Raw genomic sequence first — 20729 nt, 5'->3', positions numbered from 1 at the left:
TTGTGCAGGAAATTTGGGACGAGAAACAGGAGAATGGGGGGGTGACTTTTTCCCAGACCCAGGGGTAAAACAGTGATTCTGCTTTCCCCCAACCTTATACCCCTCCACCAGTGGTTTATGTTTGATCGCAGCTTGTGCTTGTTCATAAGAGTCAGCATACTCAGCTAATTCACCCACTGCATTTACCTTTTTGTCCCACAAATACTGTTTTACCTCATCACTGCACATACTCAAGAAGTGTTCCTGAGTAACCAGATCACACATCCCTTCAAAGCTGGTAATGCCTGTCCCCCGCACCCATTTATCTACCAAATCTCTCATTTCATTGGCATAAGCCACATTACTTAATCCAGATCCCCTCTTAAGGCTCCTGAATTTAACCCTGTAGGTTTCAGGTGTAACCTGAAACTGTTTCAAAACCAGTTCCTTAAATTTACCATAGTTTGAAGCATCATCAATAGGCATCTTATTGAATATGTCCAGAGCTCTGCCAGTCAATTTTGCTATCAATGTGGTCATCTTCTGATCTTCAGGGATGGCATGGAGGGTGCACAGTCTCTCAAAGGTGATGAAATATTTGGCGATATCGCTGGACTCGTCATACTGTGGACATAGTCGCTCCCATTTGTGGATTTTTGGGGAAGTGGAGCCAGCAGGGGGAGGGTTTTGTCTCCTCGACTCCATAACAGTCAGTTCATGTTTCTGGGCCTCCCTAGCCCTCTCCTGGGCAGCTGCCTCTGCCTCCGCCCTCGCTGCCTCCGCTCGCTCCCTCGCTGCCTCCACCTCCATAGCCCTCTCGTGGGCAGCTGTCTCTGCCTCTGCTCTCGCTGCCTCCGCCTCCATAGCTCTCTTGTGGGCAGCCTCTTCCCTTGCATGTTCTGCCTCCCTGGCACTAATTTCTAATTGTCTTATTTCCAACTGTCTCTTATGTTCATTTTCTTTCTCTTTTGCTACCAGCCTGGCCAGCTTTAGTTTATTAGCAGCGTCACTAGTACTCATTGTCCTGCTTTCTTGTGCTGGGCTACAATCCCTCTGCAGTTCACTGAAACTGAGATCACTAGTACTCATTTTCCTGCTTTCTTGTGCTGGGCCACAACCCCTCTGCAGTTCACTGAAACTGAGATGCACTCAGTTCAGGGGATTCTTAGTTAACCAAGACTTTCACAGTGCCCAGCGTTCAGCTTTTCTGGGCAATTTGTACCCTGTGCAGTTTTAGTTTCTTCTGATCGTCCGTCTTACTTATGTTGCTTCCTTTTCTGTCCCTACTTCCCTTTCCCGAAATAAGCAAACAGAAAATAACAAACCAGTAACCACTTTGTCTGTTCTCCAGCCACCACACTTAAAACTCACTTAAAATCACTACCAGGGCCGGCTCCAGGCACCAGCTGAACAAGCAGGTGCTTGGGGCGGCCAAGGGAGAGGGGCGGCACCTGAGGCAATTCGGGGGCGGCAGGTCCCTCACTCCCTCTAGGAGCAAAGGACCTGCCGCTGTACTGCCCCGGCGGTCGGGGGTTTTTTTTTTTTTTTTTTGCTTGGGGCGGCAGAAATACTGGAGCCGGCCCTGATCACTACCAGTATCTCAAAGCAATCAGCTGTGCACAGATCCTGCTCGACTACGCCACTGTGACGGGTTGGATCACAGAAACCCCCTTGGGAGCTGCCACCCGATGTGCCAAGACTACCCCTGCTTCTGTTTTCCCTGCCAGCTCAGGACTCCAGCACCCTGTCTTGCTGAGTCAGACACTCCTGTCTGACTCCAACACAGACCAAGGGTCTGAATCACTTGTCCCAAAACTGCAAGTTTACCCAAAAACAGCTCACAGGAGTGTGCTTGTCTTTAGCACTCAAATGCCCAACTCCCAATGGGGTCTAAACCCAGATAAATCCGTTTTACCCTGCATAAAGCTTATGCAGGGCAAACTCATAAATTGTTCGCCCTCTATAACACAGATAGAGAGATATGCACAGTTGTTTGCTCCCCCAGGTATTAATACATACTCTGAGTAAATTTCTAAATAAAAGTGATTTTATTAAATACAGACAGTAGGATTTAAGTGGTTCAAAGTAGTAACAGACAGAACAAAGTAAGTCACAAGCAAAATAAAATAAAATGCGCAAATCTATGCCTAATCACACTAAATACAGATAAGTTCCTCACCAGTTCCAGAATGCTCCCTTTCACAGGCTAATCTCCCTTTAGCCTGGGTCCAGCAATCTCTCACAACCCCTGTAGTTACTGTCTTTTGTTTCAGTGACAAAATTCATGACAAAATTCACAGAGTAGATTCTGTACTCTGGCCAAGCTTTGCTTGTTTCAAGACTGGTATGGAAGCAAACATGGCTATAAGCCAGGATGACACCTTCATGCTTGCTACCTGAGCAAGTCCCCCAGGGTAAAGTAAAGCAACCTCAAGCTATTGTATTTTGTACTGACTGCCAATGGCCAGGGTTTGTTCCAGCAACTGAAGATTGCCAGGACTTAGGGTTGCCCCATCCACATCCTTGGGACAGCCCATATAGTGGCTTGAGCAACTGGAGAATTCCCCTATGTGGGAGGACTTGATGGAGGGAGGGTTTTATATCAGGGGGTAGCCGTGTTAGACTGTATCTACAAAAACAACAAGGAGTCTGGTGGCACCTTAAAGACTAACAGATTTATTTGGCCATAAGCTTTCATGGGTAAAAAGAAGTGAGGTTTTTACCCACGAAAGCTTATGCCCAAATAAATCTGTTAGTCTTTAAGGTGCCACCAGACTCCTTGTTGTTTTTGGAGGGTTTTATAGCTGCTCTGTACCACCAGACTGATAATAAGGAGCCAAGGCTCACCTGTAAATAAGACCCCATGTGTTTAAAAAATGTTTTTACTTCTGGTGCAATAAGACCTTAAATTGAAAGACTGAAAGAATTTTAAAAATCTGCTATACTTTTCAAACAGTTATTCTGTTTGTTTCCTTTATGGATGTCATACATACTTTCTGTTCACAGTTACTTTTTCTGGTTAGTTCTCATGCACTAAAAAAAACCCTGCCCTTAGATTGATTTTTAAGTAAGCACTTTTAGTCATCTCTGGATTTGTATAAGGAATTTTTAAAGCAAAACCTACATTCTGAACCTAACATACTTGACACTGTTCTTTTAATAGGCTGTTATGCCTTTATGGATAAAAGTGATAAAAAGTTTTTCTGAGTAAAAATGGATCTTTTTTGTCATTCCCTTTTAAACCACAAGCACCTTCCATTAATTTTGATTTAAAAGAATAGCAAATAAAGTGCTAAAGTGACAAATTTCTTGTGAAAAATAATTTGGTCAGAACAGTGTTCAGCTTTAACTTGTACATACATTTGTTACATCAGATTATATTTTAGTGTCTTAATGGACTATAGAAGTTGAAATTAGCACTCTAGTAGGTTTTTTTTTCTGCAACAGTTTATCATGATATCAGAGTACCGTATTGCGCTACTCACATGCACACATTGCAAGATGCTATAGAAAAAAATGAAAATTGAAGTTTGGTGGCAAGGGCTCAGTTTAATATTTCAATGAAAACAAGCTAATGAACTTGTGTTGGTGTGTATATTCATAGAATCGTAGGACTGGAAGGGACCTTGAGAGGTCATCTAGTCCAGTCTCCTGCACTCATGGCAGGACTAAGTATTATCTAGACCATCCCTGACAAGTGTTTGTCTAATGTGCTCTTAAAATATCCAATGATGGATATTCTACAACCTCCCAAGGTGATTTACTCCCATGCTTAACTACCCTGACAGGAAAATTTTCCAAATGTCCAACCTAACTGCCCTTACTGCAGTTTAAGCCCATTGCTTCTTGTCCTATCTTCAGAGGTTAAGGAGAATAATTTTTCTCCCTCCTCCTTGTAACAACCTTTTATGTACTTGAAAACTGTTATTGTGTTCCCTCTGTCTTCTCTTCTCCAGACTAAACAAACCCATTTTTTTCAGTCTTCCCTCATAGGTACATATTTTCTAGACGTTTAATCATTTCTGTTGCTCTTCCCTGGATTTTCTCCAATTTGTCCACATCTTTCCTCAAATGTGGCACCCAGAACTGAACATAACACTCCAGCTGAGGCCCAATCAGCATGGAGTAGAGCAGAAGAATTACTTCTCGTATCTTGCTTACAACACTCCTGCTAATACAGCCCAGAATGATGTTTGCTTTTTTTTTGCAACAGTGTTACACTGTTGACTCTCATTTAGCTTGTGATCTACTATGACCCCCAGATCCCTTTCTGTAGTACTCCTTCCTAAGCAGTCATTTCCCATTTTGTAGGAGTGCAATTGATTGTTCCTTCCTAAGTGGAGTACTTTGCATTTGTCCTTGTTGAATTTCATCCTGTTTACTTCTAATCATTTCTCTAGTTTGTCTAGATCATTTTGAATTTTAATCCTATCCTCTAAAGCACTTGAAATCCCTCCTAGCTTGGTATCATCCACAAACTTTATAACTGTATTCTCTATGCCATTTTCTAAATAGTTGATGAAGATATTGAACAGAACCAGACCCAGAACTGATCCCAGTGGGACTTCACTTGGTACACCCTTCCATCTTGACTGTGAGCCACTGAAAACTACTCTCTGGGAATGCTTTTTAACCAGTTATGCACCCATCTTATAGTAGCTTCATCTAGGTTGTATTTCCCTAGTTTGTGTATGAGAAGATCATGGGAGACAAAATCAAAAGCCTTACTAAAGTCAAGATATACCACATCTACTGCTTCCCCCCATCCATAAGGCTTGTTACCTGGTCAAATAAAGCTATTAGGTTAATTTGACATGATTTATTCTTGACAAATCCATGCTGACTGTTACTTACCACCTTATTATCTTTTAGATGTTCACATCCTTCCACAATACAATGGCCATGGGAACTTTTGTAATACCTGAGGCAAATTACATCTGCATTAAAGGAAGAGGGAAGCTGGCGGAAATTGCATTTTTTGATAAATGAATCCTTCCCTAATCTATATATGTTCTTAATATGCCCTCCTCACTATAGTATCCTCAGAAACATTCATGCAACCCTGTCACACATGGTTCATTCTCTCTCTCGTCCTCTCCCCATAGGGACAATTATGTGTACAGTGGACTGTTTTGTTTTGGTTGGAGTTTATTTGTTTTAAAAGTAATGTTCCTATGTGTTTAAGTTAGAGAAGGCAAGGTCAAAGAAGCATGGCTTGCATTTGGAGTAAAAGGTGGTGACATTTCTGACAGTCATTAGTTCTCTGCAGTACTCTTGCCACCCCTTAACATAGGTTGTGTCCTTGTGGACAATCTAATACAAAGGTTGCAAGCAAGCAAGCCACTGAAGGATCTATTCCCATGCTACCTCAATTTGGCATTATGTGCATTTGTTGAGGGGAGCAGTGATTGTGCCACCCTTACTCATATTGAGTAGTAACTTACTCCACAAGTTCTCCCATTGAAATCTGTGAGAGATACCGCTTAATCAGGCCTCAAGTGTTTTCTGTAAATGAATTAGACATATCCAGAGGAGAAAGATGGGAGTTAAATTAATCTCACTTCCTTCAGTGGACCCTCAATGAATTTGTCCCAAGAAGTGAAGATAACTGCTAGTGTTGTTCTAATCAGAAAGGGGCTAAGCAGGCTTGCTGCTTTGTATATAGTACCTGCCTCTTCAATCATAGCTGCCTAGCTTTATTAACAAACAATTTTTTCCTTCAGTACCACCACATAGAGCTGCTATGGCTGGGAAAGAGCAGCTTTTGCGCAGCAATGCCTCATGCATAATTAACAGAGTTCTCAACTCTAACTGATCCCCTTCCCAGAACCTTTATGGCTGATAACAGAGAAAATAGCAGTTGGTTTCACCAAGTGGGTGGTGATATGTTGGCATTTATCAGATATTCTCAGTTTAAGTCAAGCTAGGATTTCTGTGATAATGATGGAGATGATATATGAGACTGTGATATCATTTTTATCACTTAATTTCAAATTCACATACTTGAAGTTCTATATTGTAATATTTAGGTCTGTAAATTGGGCTAACTTTTTGACAGCATTGTCACTCAACAAATTATTTGAGCCTAGTATCATTTGGACATCATAAAATGACTTTAAATTGCTGCAATATCCAAGGCAGAGCCAATTCACTATAATGGAGAATTCAGTCCACTTTCCTGTGGCTATCCCAGCAAAGCCACTCTTGTAAGATCATTTAGTGGTAAATATGGATTATTTTCTTCCATATTTTAAAATTGATTCTCCATGTTCTTTTACTATGTATTCAATTACTCATTTATACCTGAGTAATTCAATTTGCTCTCATTTATAATGGAATAGCTCTGTTGAGATAAGTGAGATTGGAATCAGGCCCTTAATCTGCTTACAAAACCCTCACAATTTAATGTCCAGTGGTGCAAAAAGGAGAATATCAAATTAAGCTTAAACTTTTTTTTCTGAAGTTATTGGCAATGTGGATGGTTTATTCAGATGCTCAGAAACACAGTCCACAAAGAGAGAAAACTGCCACAGGGATGTTCTGAGAAAATTAGTTCTATTAAAAGTTCAGCTATCGAATGGATGCAACTTCGAAGCTTTTTATATTTGATTAATGACTACAATATTTAAATAATAAATGCAATAAAATAATAGGGAACCATCATTTGCATTAAGAAAGAAAAATGAACTGAGCAGTGATTAGAGATTTGCGTAGAAAATATGTTGCTTGGCTTTTGCTTGATTGGTTCTTTTATCATGAATGGCCTGCTTGCTAGTTTGGGCAACTCTCGGTAGTGCATCGTCTTTGTGTGCACTCAGCAGAGAACAACAGTTGCAATATGTAAATAGGGTACTTCTTCCCTTTTGGATATATATAATAGATTAAGTTGGCTTTGTTCAGTGCAAACAGGTCTGTAGTACTGAGAATATGAATAATGTCAGTTTCCATAATTGCTAACATCTGGCTTTCCATAAATCTGTTAAATTGCATGGAAGCAGAATTAGATTTCTGTGTCATAAGTAAAGCAATTACATGGAACTCTGTAGGCAATATGGCTCTATATTCATCTGTGAAATCCTTTTAGTTTTGAACAGTAAAAGCTACTCTTCTAATCTGCACTCTAATCCTGCTGCATATTATATATATATATATATGCTATTCAGGGAGGTCTTAACATTGTGGGGAAGAAAATATTGACAATGCTTGCATCTATTAAATGTGAAATCACCAAAGGCAAAGAGTATGTCACGTTTGTTTTCAAGACAAAATACAAGGTCAAGCACTGAAGAGACAAGTAGAAGAGAGGTTTTTTTCAAGAATGCTCTTAGACTCATTGTAGCTAATTGGTTATTGTCTTCCACTGAAATCACTGATTCAGTATCAGCTTATTCATGGCCCAATTTATGTCACAATTTGTTTTTGTTTTTTTTCTTGTCCTTTTGTCTTTTTCTTTTCCTGGTACTCTGTCACCTGAGAAGTAATGGGACACAAGATTTGTTTTTCATTCATAAAGCCCCTTTTCCATCACCTGTAGTGGCTCTTCCAGCTGATGTCCTTTTATTATATGAAGATTGGGGAGAACACTAAGGGGGGTAAGGGTGGGTACATGGAGATACTCCCCCAAAAAAGTCAAATTATAACTAGTTGCTTTGTCAGAGATAAGGCAGCAAAATAAATCAGTGCCAGGGAAGTCTGAATTGTGCCATTAGGAACACTGCTGAGCAAGAAGAACAGGAGTACTTGTGGCACCTTAGAGACTAACAAATTTATTGAGCTTAAGCTTTCATGGGCTAAAATCGGATGCAGGCAGTGGAAAATACAGTAGAAAGATATATAGATATAGATATAGATAGATATATATACACACACACACACACACACACAAAGAGAACATGAAAAAATGGGTGTTGCCATACCAGGCTATGTCTACACTACACAGCTTTTAGCGACATGGTTGTGTCGCTAAAGCTGCTAGAAATCGTGCAGTGTAGCTGCTGTTTGTCGGCTCTCCTGCCACCAAAAAACTTCCACCCCCAAAGAGCGGCGTTTGCATTGTCGGCAGGAGAGCGCTCCAGCCAACAGAGCACTGTTCACGCTGGCACTTGTCACCGGAAAAACTTTTGCCTTCAGGGGTGGGGTGGGGGTTAACACCTCTGAACGACAAAAGTTTTATTGTTCAATTGCCAGTGTAGACATAGCCTTAGAGACACCCCTCTGAGGCATGACTCACTCTCTGCTTCACCTTTTTTATCTTCACAACGCCCCTATGACGTAGGAAAGGACTACTTAGAGATGGGGACCAGAAGGTCTAACTGACTTGCCCAAGGTCACAAAGGAAGTCTGTGGCAGAGCAGAGAATTGAACCCAGTCTGCCAAATCCTAGGCTAGTTTCCTAACCACTAGATCACTGTTCCTCTCTGGGGAAGGTTTTACTCAAAAGAAAACCAGGTTGATGTAGGAAGTACTGTTGGCGATGGAGTAGATAGTCTAATTTCTGAGTTAGACCTAGCTCTGTCCCCTTTGTGTTTGAGAGGATACCATGCTTATAGAAATGTTTCTTTGGGATAAAATGTAAACCAGGGTTCTGACTACTTGTGGAGATCATTAAAGATCAGATGGTACTTGCCACAGAATTATCTTCATTAGCTCTATTATCCTGGCCAAATTCTAGATTAGGTTATATTTTCATATTTACGTGTGTGTGTATATATATATATATATACACACCCATAAAATGTATTTCATATGTATATGTATATAAAATGCTTCATCTCATCCAAATCCAAAACTTTGTGCTGCAATGTGGTTAAGCTTTTGGCAGTTATATACAGTATGAAAACAGGGGTAATCTATTCAATTGCATTTTAGCTGGAAATTCTGTCCATATCTTCTTAAATACTGCTCGAAAGATCTGCTGGAGAAACATGCCTATTTTCCAGATTGCACTTAACTCAAAGATCTCATAGCCTTGTCTCCAAGAGATCTCCTGGCCACATTCCAACTTGGAATAATTACATTCTGTCTATCAGCATGTCCCCAGCAATTTCAATTGGATACAATATTTCACTTCTCCTCCAGCATTAAGTGGTTTGGTAGTTTAAAGTCATCTATGAAAAATAGGTGCTTTCTCCAGATTTTGTTTATGCTAAATTCCCTGGTGCCTTCCTCAAACTTGCTTTTACCGCGTGGCTTTGTATACCTTGGGAGCTCTAGGATTTCTTTTCTATATAAAGTACCTTTGATTTCTTTCCTTTTATTCCCTTCCTCCTCCTCTTCAGTGGGTAAAGACTGTGATTGATTGCCTTTAGTAGGGGGAAGCTTAGATCATGCTCGGAGCTTATGAAGAATTGTGTCTTTCTAATTCAGTCTAAAACTCAGAACAGAATGTGGCCTAATTGCAGAGTCACTCTAATTGTCCACTTGCTCCTGATCACTGGGAGATCACTTTACACCTTGCCTGGCTGATGAAGTTTGTCATTGCTATTTAGCCCCAGTAGGAATGTCAGCTTTTACAATTAAGCATACGGTACAGGTGAAATTCTGTGTTTCATACTCTCGCACCACCAAGACAGACAAGCAGTATCTATTCAATAACAAATTCCATGGTACAATTTCTCACTTGAAACCAAGATTAGCACTATAAACTGGCTGTGTTTTGCAGATATTGATGAATGTGCCTTAAGGACCCACACCTGTTGGAACGATTCAGCCTGTGTGAACTTGGAGGGAGGTTTTGACTGTCTGTGTCCCTCAGGACCATCTTGCACTGGTGACTGTCCACACGAAGGTGGCTTGAAGCGGAATGGTCAGGTGTGGACATTGAAGGAAGATAGGTGCTCTGTTTGTTCCTGTAAGGTGAGTTCCACAAGTCCTGCGTTTGTGTTTTCTTAGATTTTTCTAGTGTTTTCTCTCTGTGAAGAAGCTGAGCTTTAATTCTTATACACTTTTGCGGAAGCTAGTCATAACCAAAGTAAATCTACTTCAGAACTAAGGTTTATACTGATTAAGTCAAAACAGGATTGCTACTGAACCAGACCTCTAGGAAACTTAGGTTAAAAGGTATTGGGCCTGATTCTCTTCACTTACATTGGTCTAAGAGAGGAGTAACTCCACTGAAGTCAGTGGAGTTACACAAATGTAAATCTGGTTTTAGAGAGACATTCAGAACCAGATTCATATCTTAGTTATACCTGTATAAATCTATGTCCCAAACCCACTCCATTGAAGTCAATGGACACGATCCTATTGGCTACAGTAGGAATAGGACTGAGCCCTTGTATAGGTATAGGTGAGATGAGAATATGGCCTACTGGAAATATGTTGGAAGGGGGGGGTAGAAATGGAATATTGCTCCAGCTGGTGAGGGTCTGTGTGCCAATTAAGGTCTGTTTGTTGGAAGTTATAAGGAGGCTTTTAACTCCCATAAAACTAGAATAGCACAGTGGCGGATCAGGCCATCAGAATCAATACAACACTCAGAATTCACTGCTATTTGTTTTAGGTTAGAATGGAAACATGGTCAGATTAATACCGTACTGTGTTATTACTTCTAGCATTGCCAGACACCATACAAATCCCTCCCTTCAGGAGTGGAAGTCTGCAACTCTGTTGAATATATAGTGAGCTTGTATTGTAATCGTAGAGAATGTCTGGTTCTATGAAAGGATTTCCTGTCAATGGAATGAACAGCTTAATATATGTGAAGACATCTGGTCTGCCTTTGTAGAGTTTTAACGAATCTTAGTTAGTCTTGTAATTTATGCCTTATTTGTCATGTTCTCATTGTGACTATTTCTTATGCCAAGTTCCTCTTATTAGTATTTGAAAATATGTGATGTGACCAGCTAGTAGATAGTGGCATATTATGTTGCATCCGAAGAAGTGGGTTGTAGCCCACGAAAGCTTATGCTCTAATAAATTTGTTAGTCTCTAAGGTGCCACAAGTACTCCTGTTCTTTTTGCGGATACAGACTAACACGGCTGCTACTCTGAAACCTGTCATATGTAGCCATTGTTCCTCCTTGTTTTATTTTTTTTCTTTATATCTTCCTCTCTCACTCTCATTTCTTTCTTCTTTAATATTTGCACTTTATTTTATTTCAGGATTTGCTTTATTTTCAGGAGCCAAATCCTGGACCCTTGCTCAAAGCCAGCTTAAGGGGGTCTCCTTGGTCCTTCCCTGCTAGTGCACACAGCACCACTTGAAAGGCTCTTTCAGCCCATAGGTTGCAATAGCAGCCACTTTGCTCCCAGTACACCAAGGATTGGTCAGTGAATCTGCAAAATCTCAGACCCACTAGCCACGACTTCACCCATTGACTGCTGCCACAACACTTAGGCAGTGTGGAATCCCTCTGCATGTCCTGCACTTGGGGATCATCCACTCTTACAATCTGGGGGAGTGGGATGAGGGACAGGATAGGGCCAACTATATTATTTCTTTTACTTGTGTCTATCTGAGCTTTGAAAAATGCTACTCACTTGTTTTGTCCAGAGCAAGCAAATTATTGTTTTGTATATATGACTAAAATACCAAAAATCATTAAATAATTTTTAAAAAGGTCAGATGAGTAAATTTTGGCCCTGGCCTGGTACATTTCTATGATACTTTTGCAAGCCTGGTTTGTATGAAAACTAACATAAAATTCTTCATTCAAGAAAAGACATGCTGTTCTTGGTAAAGGCTATGAGAATTATGTCATTGACTTCAATGAACCAGCTTCTAATACCTTATTCCACAAGTAGCCCCATTGACTTGACTTCAGTGGGGCTATTCAAGGAGTAAGGTACGATCCAACATTAATAGTTATATCAGACTCAGAAGCCATTCCTGCTCACCCTGGGCCTGAGGGGATACAGTCTTTTTTTTTTTTTTTTAAGTGAAAGACAAGGGATTACGGTAGCACTTAATCAAACATAATATGGTAGATAATCCTTTGCAACCATATTTGTTCCCATGCATGAGGACAAAATGAATAAAAACATTAAAATTCATAAAGCTTAATAGTTGAATGCAATAATTAACAAAGTAACCTGAAGTAGATTGCTTTGCCTTCTCCAAGTGCATCCCTAAAGTCTTATGAGAATTACTATATAGGACTGGCAGAGACTTGTGTTTTTTAATCCTGGTTTGTTGTTGTTCTAGCATGTTGTTCTAGCAACTTTATCTAGAATAAAGCAGCCTGGCTGGAATTATATATTTCAATTGTTTCTTCATATGCATATACTTCTACTTTCCCTTTAAAGAGAAAGAATATACAATTTTTGCAAGTGAGGAGGACAAGCATAGTCCCAGAAGGGGTGGGATGGAACTCTGCGTGAAAGTGCATCCACTTTAGAGAGTGCAGTGTAGTAGATTACAGGAGGATCTGGATTCTATCCCTGACTCAGATTTAAAGGTCAGAAGGAACCATAGTGATCACCTAATCTGACCACCTGCGCATTGTGGGCCACAGAACCTCACCCACCCACTCCTGTAATAGACCCCTAACCTCTGGCTAAGTTACTGAAGTCCTCAAATCATGATTTAAAGACTTCAAGTTATAGGTAATTCACCATTTACACTAGTTGAAACCTGCAAATGACCCATGCCCCATGCTGCAGAGGAAGGTGAAAAAAAACCCAGGGTGTCTGCCAATCTAACCGGGTGAAAATTCCTTCGCGATACCAAATATGGTGATCAGTTATATCCTCAGCATTTGGGCAAGACCCACCAGCCAGAAACCTGGGAAAGAATTCACTGTAGTAACTCAGAGACCTCCGTACCTAGTGTCCCATCCCCAGTCATTGGAGATATTTGCTGCTAGCAGTCGCAGATCAGCTACATGCCATTATAGGCAGTCTCATCATACCATCCCCTCCATAAACTTATCAAGCTTAGTCTCGCAGCCAGTAAGGTTTTTTGCCCCCTCACTGCTTCCTGTGGAAGGCTGTTCCAGAACTTTACTCTTCTGATGGTTAGAAACCTTAGACTGCGCCACTGTAAGGTCTCTCGTGTAGCTGCTCTATGGCAACAGGAGAGAGCTCTCCCGTTGGCATAATTAAACAACCTCCAATGAGCAGCGGTAGCTATGGCGGCAGGAGAGCTTCTCCCACAGACATAGCACTGTGCACGCTACCATTTACGCTGGAATATTCACGTTCCTGAGCGACATAAATTTTGCTGACAAGTGGTAGTGTAGACATAGCCTAACCTTCTTGATGGCCAGTTTATATCCATTTGTTCTTGGGTCCACATTGGCATTTAACTGAATTAACTCCTCTCCCCCCCGCTCTGATGTATTTAACGAGAGCCATTATATCTTTGGTTAGGCTAAAAAAGCCCAGCTCTTTGATTCTCCTCTTATAAGGTAGATTTTTCCATTCCTCAGATCATCCTAGCAGCCCTTCTCTGCACCTGTTCCAGTCTGAATTATGAATTAATCTTTCTTAAACATGGGAGACCAAAATTGCACACAGTATTCTAGATGAGGTCTCACCAGTGCCTTGTATAATGGTACTAACACTGCCCTGTATCGTAGGATTGCATTAGCCTTTTTCACAGCCGCATCACATTGGCAATTCATAGTCATCCTGTGATCAACCAATACACCCAGGTCTTTCTTCTCCTCTGTCACTTCCAACTGATATGTCCTCAGCTTCTAGTTGTTAATCCCTAAATGCATGACCTTGCACTTTGCACTATTAAATTTCACCTCATTTCTATTACTCCAGTTTTCAAGGTTGTCCAAATCTTCTTGTATATGATATTCTGGTCTTCCTCCATATTGGCAATACCTCCCAATGCTGTGTCATCTGCAAATGTTATTAGCATATTCTAACTTTTTGTGCCAAGGTAAAAATGTTAAATAAGAATGGTCCCAAGACCGATCCCTGAGGAAATCCACTAGTAACCTTCCTCCAACCTGACAGTTCACCTTTCAGTAAGAGTAGACTCTTCCATTGACTGTGTGAGAACCTCAGTCACTTATAAATCATACCATGCCACTGTTTTTACATCTTTAATACTACTACTACTTTACCCCAATTCATTAAAGTTTGTGAAGCACCTAGAGGCTGTTGGGTGGCAAGAACTTTTTAGCATCACATGTATTGATTGAAGCCTTTGTATGCATATATTATTATTATCCCACCAAAAGAAAATAAATGATTTTCTATATCTTCATTTTTACCATTTGTACTTTTATTTGCCAAAGTTATTTTAGAAATAGCAAATTAGAATTCCAAAGAAGTAAGTGGGATGCTGCATCTGAAGAGGCTTTTTGACTTGGAGAGGGTGCCATGATTCTCACCTTGCGTAGACATACCTGTGCTAGCTCTGCTTGAACTAGCATGGTGAAAATAGTAGCATAGCTATAGTAGCTTGGGCAGCAGCAAGAGGTGGCACTCTAAGTACAATCTGCCTGCATCCCATGAGTACATACTTGGAGTGGCTGCCCATGCTACCACATCTACACTACCGTTTTTAGCACAGTAGCTCAATGAAAGCTAGCATGAGTACATGTACTCGAGCTGGGAATCGCTCTCCCAGCTCCAAGTGTAGTTGTAGCCTTTGTGTCATAGCATCGTGGGAATCAAAATGCTTTCTGTAACGCATGAGGCCTAACAAGGTTGCAAACAAAACATGTGATGCTAAAAAGAATGAAGAGGGAAGTAGTGTGGTGTTATTATCAAAGGCTCTCCAGCAGAATCATGAAACATTATCAGTGTTCTGAAATAAATAGAGTGACAGCAATGTAAAAGGTTAGTTATTTCCTAAGGAATGCAGGAGTCATGAGTAGCATAGAACCACCAGCGCTGTTACTAATTAAGAGGGGTAATTTAAAAAATAATCTGAAGGCAAAAGGATGTAATTCTGAACAGGATGGACAGGTTATTGCTAACAGTTTTTAATCAGAACTCCCACATTCAGATGGTGAAATTATTTGTCACTGTGATTACCTCCAAGCCACACAGAGGGCCTGCACATCCCTGAATGTATGGAGCCAGTCATCATGTTGGAATGCTTAGGCAAGATTGCAACTTTACAATCTCCCTGAGTGCGGGGCAGCACATAGGTCAGATAATCATAATTCCTCCTCCTCTGAGACTCGCAGTTCCTTGTCTGTTACTCACTTGCTCTAGGGAGAGAGGAAATGACTTCTCTCCCTTTCCTGAAATAAGAACAGGAGTACTTGTGGCACCTTAGAGACTAACAAATTTATTAGAGCATAAGCTTTCGTGGGCTACAGCCCACTTCTTCGGATGCATATAGAGTGAAACATATTGAGGAGATATATATACACACATACAGAGAGCATGAACAGGTGGGAGTTGTCTTACCAACTCTGAGAGGCCAATTAAGTAAGAGAAAAAAACTTTTGAAGTGATAATCAAGATAGCTCAGTACAGACAGTTTGATAAGAAGTGTGAGAATACTTACAAGGGGAGATAGATTCAATGTTTGTAATGGCTCAGCCATACCCAGTCCTTATTCAATCCTGAGTTGATCGTATCTAGTTTGCATATCAATTCCAGCTCAGCAGTCTCTCGTTGGAGTCTGTTTTTGAAGTTTTTCTGTTGTAAGATAGCCACCCGCAGGTCTGTCATTGAATGACCAGACAGGTTAAAGTGTTCTCCCACTGGTGTTTGAGTATTATGATTCCTGATGTCAGATTTGTGTCCATTAATTCTTTTGCGTCGAGACTGTCCGGTTTGGCCAATGTACATGGCAGAGGGGCATTGGTGGCACATGATGGCATATATCACATTGGTAGATGTGCAGGTGAACGAGCCCCTGATGGTATGGCTGATGTGATTAGGCCCTGTGATGATGTCACTTGAATAGATATGTGGACAGAGTTGGCATCGGGCTTTGTTACAAGGATAGGTTCCTGGGTCAGTGTTTTTGTTCAGTGATGTGTGGTTGCTGGTGAGTATTTACTTTAGGTTGGGGGGTTGTCTGTAAGCGAGGACAGGTCTGTCTCCCAAGATCTGTGAGAGTAAAGGATCATCTTTCAGGATAGGTTGTAGATCTCTGATGATGCGCTGGAGAGGTTTTAGTTGGGGGCTGAAGGTGACAGCTAGTGGTGTTCTGTTATTTTCTTTGTTGGGCCTGTCTTATAGGAGGTGACTTCTGGGTACTCGTCTGGCTCTGTCAATCTGTTTTTTCACTTCAGCAGGTGGGTATTGTAGTTTTAAGAATGCTTGATAGAGATCTTGTAGGTGCTTGTCTCTATCTGAGGGATTGGAGCAAATGCGGTTATATCTTAGAGCTTGGCTGTAGACAATGGATCGTGTGGTGTGTCCTGGATGGAAGCTGGAGGCATGTAGGTAAGTGTAGCGGTCAGTAGGTTTCCGGTATAGGGTGGTATTTATGTGACCATCGCTTATTAGCACAGTAGTGTTTCCTGAAATAGTTTATTCCTTTTGCCACCCTGCATCTAGCTTGCTGCTCTGGCCAGCAAATCTGATTGGGGAATGGAGTCAGAACTCCTCCTGCTTTCCCTAACATTTGCTCTCTGGAATATCAAATGAATTAGACCCTGCTCTCTCTCATACAGGTGGAGTGACAAGCTCAGCAGCAAGCAAGGGAGAGCATTAGTGCTTCATACTACCCTGCATTGCTGAGTAAGGGATGTGACAATCTAGTCCTTTGCACTGTTGGTGGAAAAAACAATTGAGTCCAGCATTTTATAGGTGTTGTGCTCTCTACTTTTCCATGCTTCAGTGATCTGTTTTTTTTTTTTTTTGTTTTTTTGTTACACATAATAAGCAATTTTAATTATTCCTGCAATCAAATGTAATATGCTAATCATTTCAGGAATATTATTGAACACCTGCAGTGTCATTAGCTAAGATGAGCATTATGATTCCTTGCCGCTGGTGTTCTGCGCATTGCTTTGCAGCAAAGTTTGGTTTTGTTTTATTGGATTTTTTTTTTTTTACAAATTAAAACTTATGAATACAGAAAATCTAAGCAACTGCCAACACAACTTAATGTCTTTTTGGCTATTTAGCCTATTCAACCTGCATATGGAAAAATCAATTTTGGCTTATCCCCAATCGTCTTAGTAATCACCCCTTACAATAATTATGGGGGCTGATTTAAGAAATACTCTGATTAGTCAGTTCAGTAATATCACTCTAGGAAAGCTCCTTTTACTTGTAAGCATGATGTGTGAAGGTGGCATTATTAATGGATGTTTGTATTTCTGCTTAGTTCAGGTACAGTCCTACAGCTGTTATTCAGTAACTTAATTCAGAGTAACTTAATGAATTTACTCAGGAATTAAACCAGTGTAACGCAGAGCAGAATCTGGCCCTCATTCCTTACTCAGCCAAGCTTTTCCTTGCCTCCAATTAAAACTTTTTATGAGTAAGAATTGAACAAATCAATAATCTAATTAAAATCAAAAATTTTCAATAGCACTCTTCATTATAAACTAGGATTTCAGTTTCCCATTCTGTATATAGAGTAACAATGTGCACCTATAATGAAGGGTATAATTTATAACACCGTTTATCCCTACAATTTTCATCACTAGAATTAGAATTTTGCACCAAATGGATATGTCCTCTCCATTTTACATTCAGAAGACATTTCCGTGTTTAGTATGAGAATTCTGATTAACAGTATTTATCACACTGTGTGTAAATACTTAGCACCTGAAATAGGAAAATCATATTTTAGGGAATCTGTAGAATAAAAATACATCTTCAATGCATGATTCCAGATTATTATGCGATGTGATATGTTGTGGCCGAGTAGTTTTTGTCTGATAAATGGAAGGTCCAGATTTAGAGTATAACTAGAGATAAATTAAGATTAAGGAATACTTCATGCCACATGATTTTGCTATATTAAGTTCCTTTGACAGTACTGGCTTTCACTGAGTTTTTAATGTAGTGTGTTCCTATTAAATTTATCAGGCCACCTGCACAGTTTCAATTTATATAAAATTTTCTTGACAATCACACAATTATTCAAAAGACAGTGCAAAGGAAACTATTGTTCTGATACGTGCTAGAAAAAGAGGTAAGATTTCATTCATAAAATTACTTCATTCCATCTGAACCTGAGAGGCTGTTCATTTTTTTTTATCTAGTGGGTTAGGAACAAGAGGGGACACAGTAACATTTTTCTCAGCCTCAGAGGATACTGGTTTTAAAAAAAAAAAAAAAAAAACCAAACAAAAAACCTCTACAGATAGCTAAATGTCCACTAGTATCAGTGGGGTGATTTTTACAACAATGGGAGCTAGGGAGGCTCATTTCTTGGAGGATTGGGCCCTATACGAATAACTTCAAATTCCAAATTCCTTAGGTAGTGTGCAGTATCTTCCCTGAAATACCAATACATGCTTTGCTATTTCTGATGACCGTTCCTAGTCATCTGATAGTCTTCTGCTATTTACCACTTGCATGATACCAGTGACAATTTGTTCTCTACAGAACGGGAAGATATTCTGCCGGCGAACAGCTTGTGATTGTCAGAACCCCAGCGTTGATCTCTTTTGCTGCCCAGAGTGTGACACACGAGTGACCAGTCAATGTTTAGACCAAAATGGTCATAAGCTGTATCGTAGTGGGGACAACTGGACCTACGGCTGTCAGCAGTGCCGTTGTCTGGTATGGAAATAAATTAAACATTTTCGAGAGAAACAAAAGTAGTAAAGATTTTGATTATAGCAACATACTTTATATTATGACATTATTAACCCTATCGTCTCCTCCCTTCCGCTATTTGACATATTAAAGTGATTTTAGTCAGAAGCAAGGTCAGTCAGAATACTGGCAGACCACTTCTCAGCTCTGTGTAAATAGACCTGGACAACAAACAAACAAATTTCACAGAAAGCTTGAAAATTTTGAAACTGTTTCCATTTTGTTTTGTGTAAAAAAAATTGATGCTTTTCTCAATTGCAGAATTTATATTGGGATTTTTTCATTTTGAAGTTGATGGCTTTTGATGGGGTCTAAATTAGCTGTTACCGCTCAAGAAAGAGATCTCGAAAGGGATAGATAACAAGACAGAAAATATCATAATGCCTCTCTATAAATCCATGGTATACTCACATCTTGAATACTGTGTGCTGATCTGGTCGCCCTAACTCAAAAAAAGATGTATTGGAGTTTGAAAAGGTATAGAGAAGGGCAACAAAAATTATTAGGAGTATGGAACAGCTTCCATATGAGGAGAGATTAAAAAGACCAGGATTTTTCAGCTTGGAAAGGAGATGACAAAGGGGTGAGATGATAGAAGTCTCTAAAATCTTGACTGGTGTGGAGAAAGTAAGTATTATTTACTCCTTCACTTAACACAAGAACTAGGGGTCACCCAATGAAATTAATAGGCAACAGGTTTAAAAACAAATGAAAGGAAGCACTTCTTGACACAACACACAGTCAACCCGTGGAACTCTTTGCCAGAAGACCAAAAGTATAACTGTGTTTAAAAAAAGAATTATTTAAGTTCATAGAGGATAGTCCATCAATGGCTATTAGGTAAGATGGTCAGGGATGCAACCTTATACTCTGGGTTACCCTAAACCTGTGGCTGCCAGAAGCTGGGCGTGGACAACGGGGGATAGATTACTTGATGATTGCCCTATTCTGTTCATTCCCTCTGAAGCACCAGGCATTGGCCACTGTCGGGAGACAGGAACTGGGCCAGATGGACCTTTGGTGTGACCCAGTATGGCCGTTCTTATGTAAAATATTTGATTTTGAAAAAAATCCAACCACCTGACTGCTCTTCCCTATCAAAACTGGCAGTGCAGAAATAAAAAAAAACAAGTCCTACAAACTACCATTGAAAAACAACAAAAGAGAATACTGGTGAATAGTGACCTAATGCAAAAGGGAAGGATGAAGAAAACTGGAAAAGACTACCCAAACATACATACTAAAAACAAAAAAAGCAGGTTACCCTTTTAATTCCCAATTGCCATAAAAAATAAAAATTATTCCTTCACTTTTTTTAAATCAGTCTAACAATTTTTATTTAAAAAAAGACCATTTTTTTATTTGAAAAATTTGCTCTGCTCTGTATAGAAGACTGTCTTGGTTTGGAGAACTCAGAATCCTCTGCACATAATGGATTGAGTTATAACATACAGAGTTTTGTCCTGTAAACTGAATCACCAGTGCTTTGTTGGAGTACTGCAAACCCTTTACTTCAGGTTTTGAGGTTTTGAGTTTACTTTCCTGATCTTTTTTTAAATGCTTGCATAAGGAAAGAAAAGGGAAGAGATTTTCAGGTACATATTTAATTATATTTCCAAGGTATGCACAACTCAGTTGCAGTATCTTGTTTTCAGAAAGATTCCTGGTTTTACCTAATTTCATAGCTGGGATAACAGTCGTAAAAAGGCCAAGAGATTGAAGGTAATGCACTAAGACAGTGGTATAGCTGAGATTTGGAGCCAATCCTTAATCAAAATAGTTTAGACTTTTGGTTTTTTTGTGCTAAGCAATGCCCAAACGCAGCTTTAACTGCTAGCCTATTTTATTATTTTTTCCATTCAGTTTGTAAAAGGCATGCACAGCCCCAACGGGAATGTACATTTTGTGAAACACTGTTTATTTAACAGACCAAATCTCTAAAGTATGTACTCAAAGTTTTTTTTAATTTTGATTATTTAATTTTCAGTTATGGGAGAATAGAAAAATAACTTTTTTGTTTTAATACTTTCTAGCATTCTTTTTTCTATGGTGTGCTATAAAAATGACTGGAGTTTGAAATCTGGTATGGACACAGTTCTAGTGAG

At 39.9% G+C, this 20729-nt stretch overlaps 1 protein-coding gene across 1 annotated transcript in view; it reads left to right on the top strand.

Annotated features, from left to right (window-relative positions):
• Nucleotides 1-20729, top strand: part of NELL1 (neural EGFL like 1) — a 437981-nt gene that overhangs the window by 406791 nt on the left and 10461 nt on the right. The window contains exons 17-18 of the mRNA XM_026651341.1: nucleotides 9641-9834; nucleotides 18412-18588. Coding sequence (XP_026507126.1) covers nucleotides 9641-9834; nucleotides 18412-18588 — 371 coding nt within the window. The remainder of the gene's footprint in view (nucleotides 1-9640; nucleotides 9835-18411; nucleotides 18589-20729) is intronic.

This window comes from Terrapene carolina, unplaced genomic scaffold, assembly GCF_002925995.2.
Source record: "Terrapene carolina triunguis isolate 2854851 unplaced genomic scaffold, T_m_triunguis-2.0 Scaffold96, whole genome shotgun sequence".
Classification (NCBI taxonomy): domain Eukaryota; kingdom Metazoa; phylum Chordata; order Testudines; family Emydidae; genus Terrapene; species Terrapene triunguis.
The sequence above is the reverse complement of the archived record's forward strand: the minus strand, read 5'-3'. Positions and strand labels throughout refer to the sequence as shown.